Genomic DNA, 14,785 nt, shown 5'->3' on the forward strand with positions numbered 1-14,785 from the left:
AGTGTGTTTGAGGAGATGGTGGTGGGGGGTGGGGTAGGTGGTGGGGGTGAGGTCATGATTCCTGAGCCACAATTTGTGCCCGGCATGTCTCCCTTAGCTTAGTGATCATCGCCATGGACAGCCTCCCAGGCTCAGTGAAGATTTTCTGCAAACAAGAACATCAAACACAAAATGAGCACCATATATTGTATTTAACAATAAGTGAGGCACCATAGGTACCCTGCTCTAATTTGTGTAAGCAAGACCATGGGACTAGATGTGAATACGTATGCAAGATATCCATAATATGTACGCATGCATGCGCCTGTGTACATTTACAGCTATTCATCTTATCCAGAACAAAATTAGGCAAGCAGTACAGATTTATACACTGCCTAACATTACTGAAAATGTCGATGCATAAAACAATGCTACAACAAAAATGATCAAGAACAAATGCCACAGCAAAGGCAACAACACAGCGCTTCTATTTCTGGCTTTTGTTTTTAACAATTGCAAAGAACATGTATAATCATTAAAACTACGGAGTTATGGATGTCAGTGTGGGAGAACCAGGGATCAGGGGTTTCCACTTTGCACTGGAAGATGGCCAAGCTTGCTGTTCTCGCTGTTGTAGTTCGATTGCTCTACCACTAGAGGGCTGAAACTGAAAAGAGCTATGATGTGAACTGCTAACTGAGCAGAAGCTGCAGGGCAGTGTGGTCTGACACAGGTGCAGGGCTTGATGATAGCCTGCAACACAATTAAACAACTAAGTGTAATTTAGCTCTGTCTGCAAGAAGTGCATCAGACAACCGTACAATGAAAGAGGATGACCGCAGGCCTGTAGGAAAGAAGACACTGAAGAGATGAAAGCACGAAAAGGAAAGCCGAAGTGTAAGAGTCAGTCAATAGGTGTGAAATATAGCAGTGCACCACTATGGAAAAGAGGGACAGTGAATGTGGGTGCAGACACCAGTGTTAAGGGATCAGAGGTGAGGGAATAAGAAATAAGGCAACAAAGCAGTGGTCAGCATTGAATGCGAGTCACTGCTCGACTGTCAGCAGTGCAGGTTTTTGTGAAGACAAGGGAAAGCTTATTGCCTGCCTTGTGTATGTGGGAGAGATTGCCTGTGCAAGGTCAATGTGCAGCAGAAACAGGAAGCCAAAAGGTTGGGGATTATGTAGTTGGATACTGAAGTCAGCATAGTCAACATAGTCAACATACTCTGGGAAGGAGTTGAGGAGGAAGTCCAACTCATCAAGAAAGCTTCCAAGAGAACCCGGGGGGAAGATTTGTAATAGCAACAGCATAATAATCAGATGAAGAGATGGAGAAATTAAAGAGAGGTGGTACATATTTCCCATGGGGCAGAGATGAATAACCTGGGGACCCAAACTGAGGGGCTGGGTGTATGGGAAAAGGAGCACACAGGAGAGGACTGCCCGAGTATGTTCAGGGGTCAGGGGAGATTCACATCTCAGTGAGAGCTCAGAGCTAGATGGAAAGAAAGGAAACAAACTAGTATAAAATCAGTCTTCAGGACACCTGACTGGCAGGTACAGAGGCCTCCTGTGACAGTAAAACTGACATTGGGAAAATATGGTGGGCAGAGTATGTTGCACAAGGGTGTGATGCAGAGGGTGACTATACCGGGTAATATGCCTTCAGGGCTGCTGGAGGCTGGGACTGGGAGATTCAAGGTCTTTATTCCATTTATTATTAGTCTTTATAAGAGACTTTTGGCCCCAGGGTTTTGACCACCAAGAGTTTTATTAGGCTGGCTATGCTTGTGAAATATGCCATTCAAGTGGGTATGTGATATGTTTTTCCATCTATGCATGCAAGGTCAACAATGTGTTTGTGCTATTGTAAGTGAGGCTTATGTGTGGCTGTGTGTGAGATCAGCTGTGTATGTGTAAAAGACTAAAAGTGTTTGTGGGAGAGGCACAGTGTTCATTCCTTAAACCTGATACAGACCCAAAGGTCCAAATGCATTAAGCTGAATGCCAAGCATGTCTATGGGTAGGGTCATACGTTTTCTTTGACACCCCTTACTGTGCTTCCTCTTCCTGAAACCTTTCCTTTAGAATTCATGCAGAGAACAGGCTGTTTTTTACTGTTATTTGAAGGCAAACAACCATCTGCAATCAAGGACAGGTATGAAAATGTGAACATGTATTGACCTGTTTAATAAATATAAGTAATTAAGAGATATATTTTTCTGAGTACTTTTTTGTGTGTGGCTGGCATTTCAGTCATCCATTGCTGTAAGTTAACTAGAAACTTCAGTTTAAGGAGATCTTGACATTATGGTTCTTTGAAAGTGGTCTGAATAAATATCACATTTTTACATTTCTCTCACATGGGTGAAGATACAGTAGATGGCAGTTCTCTTGGATGCACCATCATGTACAGCAAGCTAGCTAAGTACTGTACATAGTGATTGATTGCTCCTAATCAAATTTAAGTACTTTTGAACCTAACAGTAGTGAGCACAACTGTGTAATTGCTCACAGAGGGATGACACATATGCTCGTGAGACAAACAATGGAGCTAAACCCATGACCCACTGTACGGCACATCAAGAACAAGAAATCAAAAACATCTGTTTCCATGGTCCATTTAATCCACTTACTGCTTTCTGGCCGACAGCAGGTATGCTCCCAAAAGATTGAGAGGACTTTTTCAACTTTAAGAAAGAACTGAACTTCAAAGTATAAAAATTGAGAGGTAGGAAACAAATTTCCTTATACAATAAAAAGTAGTAGGAAAAAAGTAGGAATTGAATTTACTATTGGGACTGAGTCCCAGTATTCAGAGCGGTTTGGGCAATCTACAGTACTCAGCACTGTTCAGGTTAAATCTACAGTACTCAGCACTGTTCAGGCTAAATCTACAGTACTCAGCACTGTTCAGGTTAAATCTACAGTACTCAGCACATTTAGGACTGAATCTACAGTGCTCAGCACAATACAGTAAACTCCCCTCACTATGAGGGATAACAGCATGACATGGCATGGCATGGACTGGAATGCCACCCTGACCGCCACCTCACCTGCATGAAGCTGTGGCAGTCCTCCACAAAGGCCCCCTTGGTGACATCCTTGAAGCGGTCGCATATGTCAGGGAAGTTCCTGGCCTGCAGGATGTGCATCTGGTTGTGCTTGATGAGCGTCAGTGCCACACGGAAAATGATTTTGGAGCCCTCATAGAAAAGACAGTCCCAAATACGCAACACCGTCTGGGGAGGGGGAAGCGACAGAGCGAGGGGTCAAATCTATTCTCTGCCTTGAATAAATTTTCAGTTGTTACATTATATTATTGGCATTTATAACGTTGTAAAAAAACTGTAACAGATGTAAGTCGCTCTAGATGAGAAAGTCTACTAAATGCCAGTAATGTCATGTAATTTAGCAGACACTCTTATCCACAGCGACTTACATACATATCTTTTTACGTTACCCATTTATACAGCTGGATATTCACTGAGGCAATTCTGGGTTAGGTTCCTTACCCAAGGGTACAACAGCAGTGCCCCAGCGGGGAATCAAACCGGCAACCCTTCGGTTACAAGTCCTGCTCCTTAACCACCATGCTACCCTGCCGCCCCTGTTCTGTGCGGTAACAGCCCACCCACCTCCACAGGCAGTATGTCGATGAACAGGCAGATGAACCAGCGTGACACAACCAGGGTCCACATGACGTTGTGCTCCGTCATGGCCTGCCACACGGCCGGAACCTTCGCCCGCACCAGCTCCCCCAGAACCTCTTGGTCCGTCTTCAGCCCCAGCATGGCGGGGGTGTAGTAATCTGCAGCAGAACAAGGCACATACACGCTGATTTCACGCTCTGTTCATCCACACGAGATCGCCAGACCTCATTAACTGATGAGTAACTAATTAACCTCACTAACTGACTTAGTGACTGATGTATCATAGTGTACTTGGCTTCCACTGCCTTGTCAGTTAACTTCTGGTATTGTCTGAATGGAGTTATTCTCACACCCACTGATCTGGGAGTGTTGTTAGCCTGGTTTGACACTGTTCCTCATTTAACTTGAATGGATACACTTACGTTCTAATATGCTGAAAGTCGCTCTGGATAAGAGTGTCTGCTAAATGCACTTAATGTAATGTAATGAAATGTAATGAATGTAATGTAATGTAATATAACTCTCACCATTAAGTACTGCCTTTGCAGTGATACTGGCTAAGCCAGCCTTTGTCTCGAGTGTGTGAGGTGTCAGCATGCACTGACCAGAGATTCAGCCTGCAGCTCTAAGCATGGTGCCAGAGCAGGAGGTTTGGCACGGGGGTTTGGGTTCGGCACTTCCTGCATGGGCTGCGAGGGATTAGCCCCCCTCGCTGAGCAGGTCTTAATAAGCTCACAGCAGATAAAGGCCCATCATGTGACCTCCTCCAGGTTTATTCATAGCCCAGGGGTGGAGCTCCCAAAATAGACAGTCCTCCAGAGCCAGGGAGACGATCTGCACGGCCCTCACAGGACCGTCCATCTACAACCACCCCCCCCCCTTCTTTTTCACCCCTTTCCACTCCCTCCATTCTCTCTTTTACCCTCTCTTAACCTCTGTATTGTTTCTCCCTATCCCTCCCTCCCTCTCCACTTACTCCTTCCGTCTCCCTCCCTCTCCTTCCTTCAGAATAGAGGTCAAACTGTGCACACATGTAGTCATACAAATACGTACACACACATACAGGCAGGCAGACACATACACACATGCACGTGAGAGAGGCACTCACCAGGTAGTATCCTACCCAGCAGAGCATCTAGCAGCCAGAAGGACTTCTCCTCATCTTTAGTAATGATGATGAGGTATCCTGAGATGAAATTCATGCCCTGGAAAACCAAGACAGAGTCGCATGAAAACCAGACAGACAACAAGAGACATGGACAGGGGAGCATGGAAACACAGAGCCTCGGTGATTCTGGAATACAGAAACACGGAGTAATAGTGGAGTACAGAGAGTAACAGTGGAGTACAGAGAGTAATAGTGGAGTACAGAGAGTAACTGTGGAGTACAGAGAGTAACAGTGGAGTACAGAGAGTAATAGTGGAGTACAGAGAGTAACTGTGGAGTACAGAGAGTAACAGTGGAGTACAGAGAATAATAGTGGAGTACAGAGAGTAATAGTGGAATACAGAGAATAATAGTGGAGTACAGAGAGACAGAACTGCAGTGATTCTGGACTATAGAGACACAGAGCCTCAGTGATACTGGGGTACAGAGACAGAGAATGTGTATACAATAGCTTCCATCTTGAGGATGTAGTGCACTAATCTGACCTAGTGCCTGGACACCTCTGCTGTTGGTCTGGGATGAGCAATCCAGCAGAACAAGCCATGATACAGGTGCAGATGGCAACCCAACCTGCCGCTAAAGCACTTCCACATATGTTATACACCCTGCTGTCTTCACTCACTGTGGTCAGTACAGATTCCCTGGCCCTTACTGTGAAGAACATATGGTTCGCCAGTGTTCTCACAGAATTCCCAATCTGATTCTTTTAATGTGGGATCTGATAGGTTTGAACCTGTTCCATTCTATTTAAATTGCCTTTTGTTTGAACTATATTTTGTATTTACATTCCCACACACACTCTGCAATAGCCCTCTGACTGTTAGAGATAGCCGGCCACATATAGGGTTCAAAGAGATGTCCCCGGTAGCTGACCAAATGGGTGTCTCCAGGGCATCCAGGTGTGATATGCACTTCTGACGGGAATGTTCATACCTGCCATTTGGTATACCGCGGACAAGGTACTTAAACCTTCACTTGTGGCTATTATATCCACATTCGTTCGAAACACATAGCCGCTGCACGCACACAACTCTCCCTTTACGCATCGAAATAAAATCTTTTCAATTGAAAAATGGTCATCAGTGTGTTACTTTGCCAGACCCGACTTGGTTCCACGAAAGGAGAAAATACCCAACAGATCTAATCAACCCCCAGTGTAATTGGCTCAACAAATCCCTTACGGTCCACCTAAGATGATACATGGTATGCTGTGCATCACTTAGCTGGGTGCAAATCATTGGTACAGCTTAAGTTCTCCATCCTTCATTGTCAAGTGAAAGTCACTGGAAGTGAGTCTGCATAATGTAAAAATGCTTTGAGAATCCATGAGAGAAGGATGGTCCATCAGAGCAGGATTCCCTACTTCTCATACTTAAATGAGATGAAATTCAGGGTAATATGGGGGCACGTATTCAGAAAAGATACAATATTAGTCTAAGCTTTCCTTAGGTAATTAGAAATTCATTTTGGAGAAGTAGTCTATTTGCCCTTGCCAAAAGACCCCAAAGCCGTGCAAAACAAGGTAATGAAATTTTTGAGATGATTACATCAAGTGTTGTAAGGTAGGAGCATGACTAGCAAGCCCTCCTGCTAACATGACACTGACAAATTTAATAGGAATCTATCCATGGGTTACCTTGACAACATCGGTTTTAGTGATATGTCATCTGAAAATTAATGTATAGGTTTTTCAGTCTCAGTCCAGGTCCACACAACGGAATAGTATGGAAGTGGTCATTAAAAATGGGATCAGGGTTTTTTGTCTTTTTTTTTTTGAGGGGGGGGGGGGGGGGGTTCAGTTCCATCTCAACCGGAGAAGAGTCTACAGCTAGATTGTAATTTCCATTGTTATTGCAATGATACAGACATCCCGTCCGAAGCCACATGACTAATGATGATACTGATGAGACTTATGTATGGACACTGATGCTTCTTGCTGTGAAGGCTGTGACCACAGTGTACCATGCCAAGGCAGACATGCTCATAAACCTGGCAGTGAAATGCACCCTCTCCTGTCCGACCAAACCACTGTTTGTGCAGAGCCGTGTTCAGAAAAGACGCATTACTGTGTCTGTCAGAGGGACCTCAATCTGTTCACCAGCAGGACATCCATCTGTCTGTTAGTCAGAGGGTCCATCTTTTTGTCTGGCAGTTTTGTGGGGTGCACAGGCCCTCTGTTTCCTGACTGCAAGAGCTACAAGGTGTATCAAAGCTCTTGTTCCCTATGGGAAAACACACATCCTCACCCGGCAGGCACAGCAGGGATCCGAAGCCCTTACACGGCTGCTGCTCCAACAACAGCCTTTCATGTGCACAAAACAAACAGTGAAGGAACAAAAGTGAGAGTTCCTGCCTTTCCTGGAGCCTAAAACAAGGCCTCTGAAGAACAAACTGACTGAAGAAGGGAGGCAGAGAGAGGTGAGGGCTGAGCTAGGACACATGGGTAAGAGGGTAAACACACAAGAGGGTACCTGGCAGTATCCAACAGCCTTGTTGTGGTGTCCATAGGCCACCAACACATTGAACAGGGCCTTCTGTAGGCAGGGGTCAGAGGTCTTGCGGAACTGAACATTGTCTGGGAAGGTCCTGTGCATGTCTGCAGGGAGGAATTGCCTGTTACACAGCACCCAATCACCTTCATTGTCTCCATCTCAAAGCGTCCAGTAACAAGCCTTCTCCCCCCTGTCCTATGACCAGCCTTCTTCCTCTTTGTGAGTCTTTTCTTTTCTTGGACAGGAAAATTGAGACTGACCGACACTCTGTCTCAGCAGAGCTTGAATGACATGATAGTAAAACACTTCTCTGAGGGTTAATGAACCCAGCAAGCCTCAGTAGAGCACACAGAGTGTAGATATTAGGAAAAACTCAGTGTCTTTCTCCACTACTCTGGGCAACTGAACACAGCCTGGTTTTACTCCCTGCCTGAACTGCAATGATGAGTTACATGGCTACAGTCACACACTTGTGAAGCCAAAGCAGTAATAACCTGCCATAGGTTTAACTTCATTCCACGTGTTAACAGGCCGAATGGAATCTTTGAGCCAGAGGTACACTAAAGGAGATAAGAATATACAGTACAGGTATGTAATGACACAAAGTATGTTTCAGTGGAGGAATGCCCACAGGTGAAGGACACCAGCAGACACATGTATGCTCCCCATCTCTCACATTAGGGTAGAAGGAGAAGGAAATGACCTTGTAAATATCCAGTTAAACAGCACCTGTATGTATGCTCTTAGTTCCAGGATGGAAAATGCAAAGATACATTTGCAAGTATAAAGAAAATGCAAATATATCGGCAGAGGGGAATACACATTTCCACGTTCCAGTTCCAGGCAATGAAAAGTGATAAGCTTTAGGCAGAGGGCCCAGGAAACCCACCTGTGCGGATGGTCTCCAGCAGCTTGTCGTCATGCTCGGATTCCAGCAGCTTCTGGTAGTATCCTGGGTTCTTCTCCATCTGATCCTGGGCCCCGCTGGCTATCATCCAGATCAGGGCACGGTGCTCGTTAGGAATACCCTTCCGTACATAACGTTTCACTGTAAGACACGCAGATACCAATCACAATGGCAATCACAATGTTATCACAGACACAACATGACAACATGACAACTGCAAGCACCCAGCCTGACACAACACGAAAACTACATCATCATCATGGACACGGAGGCACCACAACAAATCACCATAACCAGCATCTAACAACATCTCTCCACCCGCTAGGAGTGTGTAACTGCATCTCCCCACCCAGCAGGAGTGTGTAACCACAATTTTCCACCCACTAGGAGTGTGTGTAACCACAAGTCTCCAGCCCACAGGAGTGTCTAACTGCATCTCTGCTCGCCACCACAGAAACTAACTGTACCTCTCCACCCAAAAGGAAGTCACTGCAGTCTCAAACCGTCCTCTAAAATGGCAATTTAGTTAGTGAAGGTTGGAAAAATAGGAAGCTATAGGAAATAAATCTGTATTAACACTGAAATTAAGTTTTATATAGTATTTGTGGCATGCTGCACACACAACAGTCTCAGACAGACAATGAGTGTTGTAGGACAACATTCATCTTCCACCAACAGGTAAAAGGTAAAACCAGTTTTGCATACACACTGCTTCTTATCTTAAGTATCTGATATGAGTGCCATAAAAGTTCCACAGCTCAATCTATGACAACATGTTTATTTCAAGATGGCTGCTAACCATTTATGTATTTGTGCCCTTATAACCACTGATATCTTAATAAATTATGGCGGTGGAAAACCTAACAGTAACCTGCAACACATTTGTTATGCATGTCAACATGCAAGAAACGGCAGCAATCACTTGGAAATAGGAGCCGTAAGTTTAGAGTTGCTGTGGAGGCAGAAGCCCGGGCACATTTTTAGAAACACTGAAGATCACACACTAATTGCATTAGACCAAGCTTGCATCTGGGAGCACTGCATAACTCTCACACAAAGACAAGGATCGACAACAGGTGAGATTAAAACTGACTCGCACACAAACACTAGGATCTACTGAGCTGCTTAGAATAAAAATAACTCCCACTGTAATTGGTCTCTTTGTTGAAAAGCTAGAAATTACAGAAAGTTAAACTGACCAGCAATATTAACTTTACTATATATGTGTATGCTTTTAAACATTACCCAAATTTCCCCGCCTGGGGATCAGTAAAGTGTTATCTTATCTTATTTACTGGTTAAAATGAAAAAGAAAACTGCTATCAACTCAATGCCGACATAGGAGTAAAAAGATGGTCGCATAAAAAGAACTTATATTATTATTAAGTGGTGAGTTACTACTGAGTTGAAAATATCTCAATTAGGAGGAATGAATCAATACACAGGCATTCTCTAATCCAGAGGCAAAGCAATGAACCTTACTTTACCTTCAGTAGAAAAATTCAGCAGAAACTAGTTGTGTATCTATACCGCAAGTTCACCCATAAAAGTTTTAAGGAACTGAAATGCCTCATTTACCATCACTTCTTAGAGAAAGCCCGCATGTTGGTATTTTTCATAGGGTGAAATGATATGTGATTGCACAGTGATCTAATTAGGGGACTGAGCATCTATGGTGCATAGGCATCCTATTGTTACTTGGACATTAGCATTTTCCATTGTTTTTCCATCAATCTCTTAAAATGGCCATAAAAGCCAGACAGTTCGATTTTTTATTCAGCTTGGCAGGAGTGCAGGGCGCCGTTTGGATGTGCGCTCACATTCACCTGCACTTACTGTTCACAAAGTATGGAAGCTATATTGAATTTTGTGGCCATTTCTTTCAGTTATTTTAAAAATGTGACAATATTTACAAGTGTGAAGCTGAGCCATGACAAAATTATTTCTCATGCTGTAAGGGACATTTGAGGGGAATTTAATGAGACTGTACAACAACTGTAAACTGTCATATACATGGAAGCAATTCGATCCACTTCCTCGATAAAGCAAGCAATGGTTATTCCCATATGTCTCCAAGTTTGAAGACAAAAGACCAATCCATCTCTCTTTTGAATCAAATATGCACAAGGGAATAGCACCTAAAATTCATTATATTAAATAATGTAGAATAATGTCTGTTAACAGACAATGTCACTAAATAATTATGTCATTATATAAATACTATATTAAATAAAAGTCATATCTGCAGGTACAAATTTACAGGTGAAATTCCTAAATTCATTCAAATTCAATGAAACCTTTCAGCAACATACAGATCAACAAGTTCTGTCACACTACATTTGACCTCTGGGTTTCAGTTCTCACAAAGGACCAAGCAGCAAAGCAATGAAAACTAGTACACATATTGCCAATTATACAGAGAAACTTTCTGTAAATCAGCATGACTCTTCCTTTGCCATACATTGTGATTATGATGTTACCCTACCACAGTACAAGGACCTGAAAATCTGGATGATGACCTAATCCTAAATTTCAAAGAAACAGGATCTACAGTGTACATCAGAAGAAATCGTGTTCTCCTACTTGCAATGCCTCACACTGAGATTGGCAGCCACTTCAGACACAAAAACCCAGAATATAAGGTGGCTCACAGCTCCCAAGAGACTGATCTGAGATCTTGCTTTGAAGAAAGTCCCAGTATTGTTGTCTTAATTAGGGAGGGGTGTAGCAGGTGCCCCTGACTTGTTTTGCTGCAGATTAAACTGTGTGGAACAATGTGCATGGACACGTACACAAGCCTTACTCTCAAGAAAGAGAACACACCCTTCATCATCAGTCTAACTACAGCTCTTATACAGACTCAAAGCTCCTTGGAAAACCCAAACAGTGGAAAGTAAACACTGTGTGAAAGGACAAACTTGCCAAGGACAACAACACATAAGTGGTGGGAAACTGAAATTATCAGCCCCTTATCTAGGAATATGATAAGTGTGTGGTGTGCTAATGTGCTTGAAAATGTGTGTGTGTGTGTGTGTATGTGGGGACTCACCCTTGAGGCTCCTCTCCACCTTGCTTCTCCCCTGCAGGAGTTTAGACCACTTTATGGACCTCCTGGTGAGTACGACCAGGTACTCAGACATCAGCTCCTCATACGACTCGTAATCAAAGTCCTCTGACCTTTCGAAGCCATACGGGTCCACCCTGCTGGGACAAAAAGGATGGGGTGGGATGTGGGCCAGGAACCATTAAGGGGTGGGAGTTTATTTTGGGGGGGACAGCAATACCCCCACCTCCTTGCTCCAGCACATAAAGCAGCCTTCATCGCTGCAGAGGGGCAGCCATGAGGAAAATGCAACAGATCAATGTTGGGAATGGGATCAAAGCTTTGACCCACATTCCCACAGCAAGTGACAAAACCAATTAGAATCAACTGAAAAGTTAAGCTTTCAAAACCAACATTATTGTTCAAATAGCACACCTGATTCAGCCACTCTTTCAGTAACCTGTGCAAGGTAGCCACTGCCGGGAGGTATGACTAACACAGTGAACGGCGGCTGCGTGCAAGAGGACACGGACCACCTGTGTTGAATTACATTTCCCTAGCAACTAAATGTAAATGAAGGACGGAATACAATCGCCTGGGTCCGCATTCATCATCTGCTACACAGAATTGCCTAATGACGTTTATATGCGTTACATCATCGCTCTCATAAAGATTAAGGATAATAATGGTTAGCTACATTATTTGAATTACAGCAAGGGCGAGCACAGCGACTGTTTACAGTATTTTTCCCCCAGCAGGCTCCCTATGCAGATCCTCTATGAAAGGCAACAATAATTTGTAATCATTGAAAAGTTACAGTTGTCGAGGAGCCATGCGTAAATCAGCTGCACTGGTAGCCACGTAACTTGACTATCGTACTAGCAGAAATTTCAGTGAGGTCGGGGTGCGGATGAATTCCGACCAAGGGCCAAGAGAGCTCATATGCCATTCCGCACAGCGTTGTTGCCCGCTACCTATCACTGTTTACAAATTATTCCATTGTACCCCAATTCAGAGAAAGACCGACAATTATGAGCAGCAGGCTACGTAACAATCGTCACACATACTGTCCCATTTCTTAACATTAATGTGCTAGGTAAACATGACATGCAAATTGTCAATTAAGGCAGTGTGATAGTTGGCATGGTACGCATATGGAAGTAGGCAGCAAGCGAACACCCTAACTGTGTAGGCAGCTAAAGCTAAATGCTTGCAAAGTAGTAAGGCAGCAAGCTAATATTAAAAATAACACATTAATTACTACACAGGGGCTAACAGGTTAGCTCGGTAAAACAAGTTGGGTAAGACAATCATAATGACTAAGTCGATCAAAATTATGTCCATTTTGCCATTATTTGGAAAGCATATAATGCAGTGTAAACTCAGCAAGTCAATGTTTATTTATTTATTGATTTTTACGTTGGACAGGTTGTCATGTAGATAGCAAGACAACTAACTGGCGTTGGATTACGTTACCTCTGAACTCGCTCTTTTGCACTGCTGGTGCCAGGATTGTGCTTCGCCGAACGAGTCCCGTTTGCTTTGTTCTCCATTGCGAACCCGGGTCAGAATACAAAACGAGACAACTTATTTTCAAATGATAGCAACCAAGTAATTCCAGTTATTTTTTGTCTTTCACTTGGGTCACCCAAAGTGAATCACAGTCAAGCCCATTGCAAAAACGGTATAAAACACTCTCCCGAACTGCAACGAAATCACTCCTCCATGAAAATGCAACAGGAGCAAATTTTCGCGGGGACGCGGATCTCTGTCTCACGGATACAAAGTTCATCACTTCGGAGAAATCATTGACCCGTAACGTCCTCACATAAAACAGATTTCCCGGGGACGCTTCATGCGTCGCAGATCCACAGAATCAAATCACATTCCTCGGGAAAAGGAAAAGGTAAGTCGCTGTCCGGTGCCCTCCTCTTCTTAACCTTGCTAATCGATCGTGGCGTGGGAGCCTTGCACGCACCGCCTTTATTTTCCACCTGTCGTTCACCTTGACTAAGCAATTCTAAAACACAGGTTTCCTCCGTCCCTGTCGAATATACTACATGTCGCCGAAATGTCATGACATAGTTTGTACTTTCTAGAACTGAATATAAAGTGATAATTACTAATCCGCGGCTTGTCCCAGCCCTCGGGTCCCCTTTCTGCGAACTCTTCTTTTGAATGGCACGCACAGCTAAGTCCCAGCTAGAGAGGTGGGGCACATGTCCATCAAAGCTGAGGCGGGGCTTCTAAAAAAACACCCGTCTGATCCGTTCCTACTACTTGGGCGTTTACCTGCTACCTGAGGCTGTGTGTGAAGGATTTGACGATATACGGCTGGGTGGTTTCAGTGTTTTCTTGTTAAGTATCTCAGCAGTAAACATACAGAAACAGTTTAACAAATATGCAGATCATCGGTTCATTCCATTAGAGGACAGTTCACATCGATGTGTGGCTCTACCTTTGGTCCAGTGTGTCTTAGAAAGCAAATGCTATTGATATTTATGTAATGTTTCCTAAAATATTTTTTAAAGGCTCGGAGCCTTCCTGGACAGTTTGCTTGCCAGAGATCTGACAGATTAGCTGTCAAGTTTGCCCACCCTAGCTATTGTGTTTCGAACAGTGGTTTCACCAGGTTGCTGAAAGGTGGAAGAAAAGCAGTGATTGGTTACCAGTTATAGTTAATTTAGCCTGGTGACAAACTAGTTTAGCTCGCTAAATACATGACATAAAATATATATCATCAAGGTGTACCTGAGATATCTGAACAGCGCCGTCTAGCGACACCATAGTAGTGCATAGTGAGTCTGAGACGGAGCTGAGAAGCTTCCAGTTGGCAGAAAGTGGAGGGTGTCTACCGCCCATGGTTCTCTGCATAACCATTTTAATCTGCTTCAAGGTTTCAACGATGGGGAAATTGTCTGATATTTTGGGATTTTGAAAACTGTACAGTTTCACTTTATCTTTTCTCCAGTCTGTGCTTAGTACACATATTACCACCTACCACCTACCAAGTGCAAACACAAAAGATATGAGAAGTCTATTAAAAGGATTTTGTTCATTCGAATTGTTCTTGAAATTGATCTTTTGTGTCAAATAGAAGTGTTCTTTTCTGTGGGTATGTGACAATAGAGAGCTTCTTCTCAAAATATGGATCTCCTATCTGTTAGCTATTTGATAGCATGAACATTCCTGGAGACATTGCTTTAATTTTTCAATGGAAAATGAGCTGATTTGCAAGTTAATATCAGTAACAACTTTCTGAGTAACATAATGCAGCAAGCTATGAAAGTTTATTTTAAATATTCTAAAACTGTTTTTAGTTATTTATTTGTAATGACTACAGTTCAGTCAATCAATCAATTAATCAATCAATCAAGCTGTATTTTGCATTGCACTTCTTTAAAATCAATATTGTCACAATACTACATATTGTGAAGTGTAGTATAGTGCATTTCTCAGAGAGAAAAACACTGAAAACCCAGGGCTTATTTGGAAATAAAAAAACTGACCCAGAAAAAAAGGCTGTCGAGAGATTCCTGG

At 43.3% G+C, this 14,785-nt stretch overlaps 1 protein-coding gene across 1 annotated transcript; it reads right to left on the reverse strand.

Annotated features, from left to right (window-relative positions):
- Window positions 1-7: 7 nt before the first annotated feature.
- Window positions 8-13,411, reverse strand: grtp1a (growth hormone regulated TBC protein 1a). The gene is made up of 8 exons (XM_036540886.1): window positions 12,722-13,411; window positions 11,252-11,403; window positions 8,185-8,343; window positions 7,275-7,399; window positions 4,744-4,840; window positions 3,621-3,793; window positions 3,039-3,224; window positions 8-145 (listed from the first exon to the last, which is right to left on the reverse strand). The coding sequence occupies exons 1-8, from the start codon at window positions 12,796-12,798 to the stop codon at window positions 53-55; spliced, it is 1,062 nt and encodes a 353-aa protein (XP_036396779.1). The 5' UTR covers window positions 12,799-13,411; the 3' UTR covers window positions 8-52.
- Between the last annotated feature and the right edge of the window lie 1,374 nt (window positions 13,412-14,785).

The sequence above is a fragment of the Megalops cyprinoides genome, chromosome 11, assembly GCF_013368585.1.
Source record: "Megalops cyprinoides isolate fMegCyp1 chromosome 11, fMegCyp1.pri, whole genome shotgun sequence".
Classification (NCBI taxonomy): Eukaryota; Metazoa; Chordata; class Actinopteri; order Elopiformes; family Megalopidae; genus Megalops; species Megalops cyprinoides.

What these genes read in the sequence shown, in the direction of transcription:
- grtp1a (XM_036540886.1), bottom strand. Translation starts at nt 12,798, where the DNA reads ATGGAGAACAAAGCAAACGGGACTCGTTCGGCGAAGCACAATCCTGGC. An exon ending in GCAAAAGAGCGAGTTCAGAG is followed by an intron (nt 11,404 to 12,721) that starts GTAACGTAATCC and finishes TTGTCCCAGCAG; the next exon opens with GGTGGACCCGTATGGCTTCG. An exon ending in GGTGGAGAGGAGCCTCAAGG is followed by an intron (nt 8,344 to 11,251) that starts GTGAGTCCCCAC and finishes CGTGTCTTACAG; the next exon opens with TGAAACGTTATGTACGGAAG.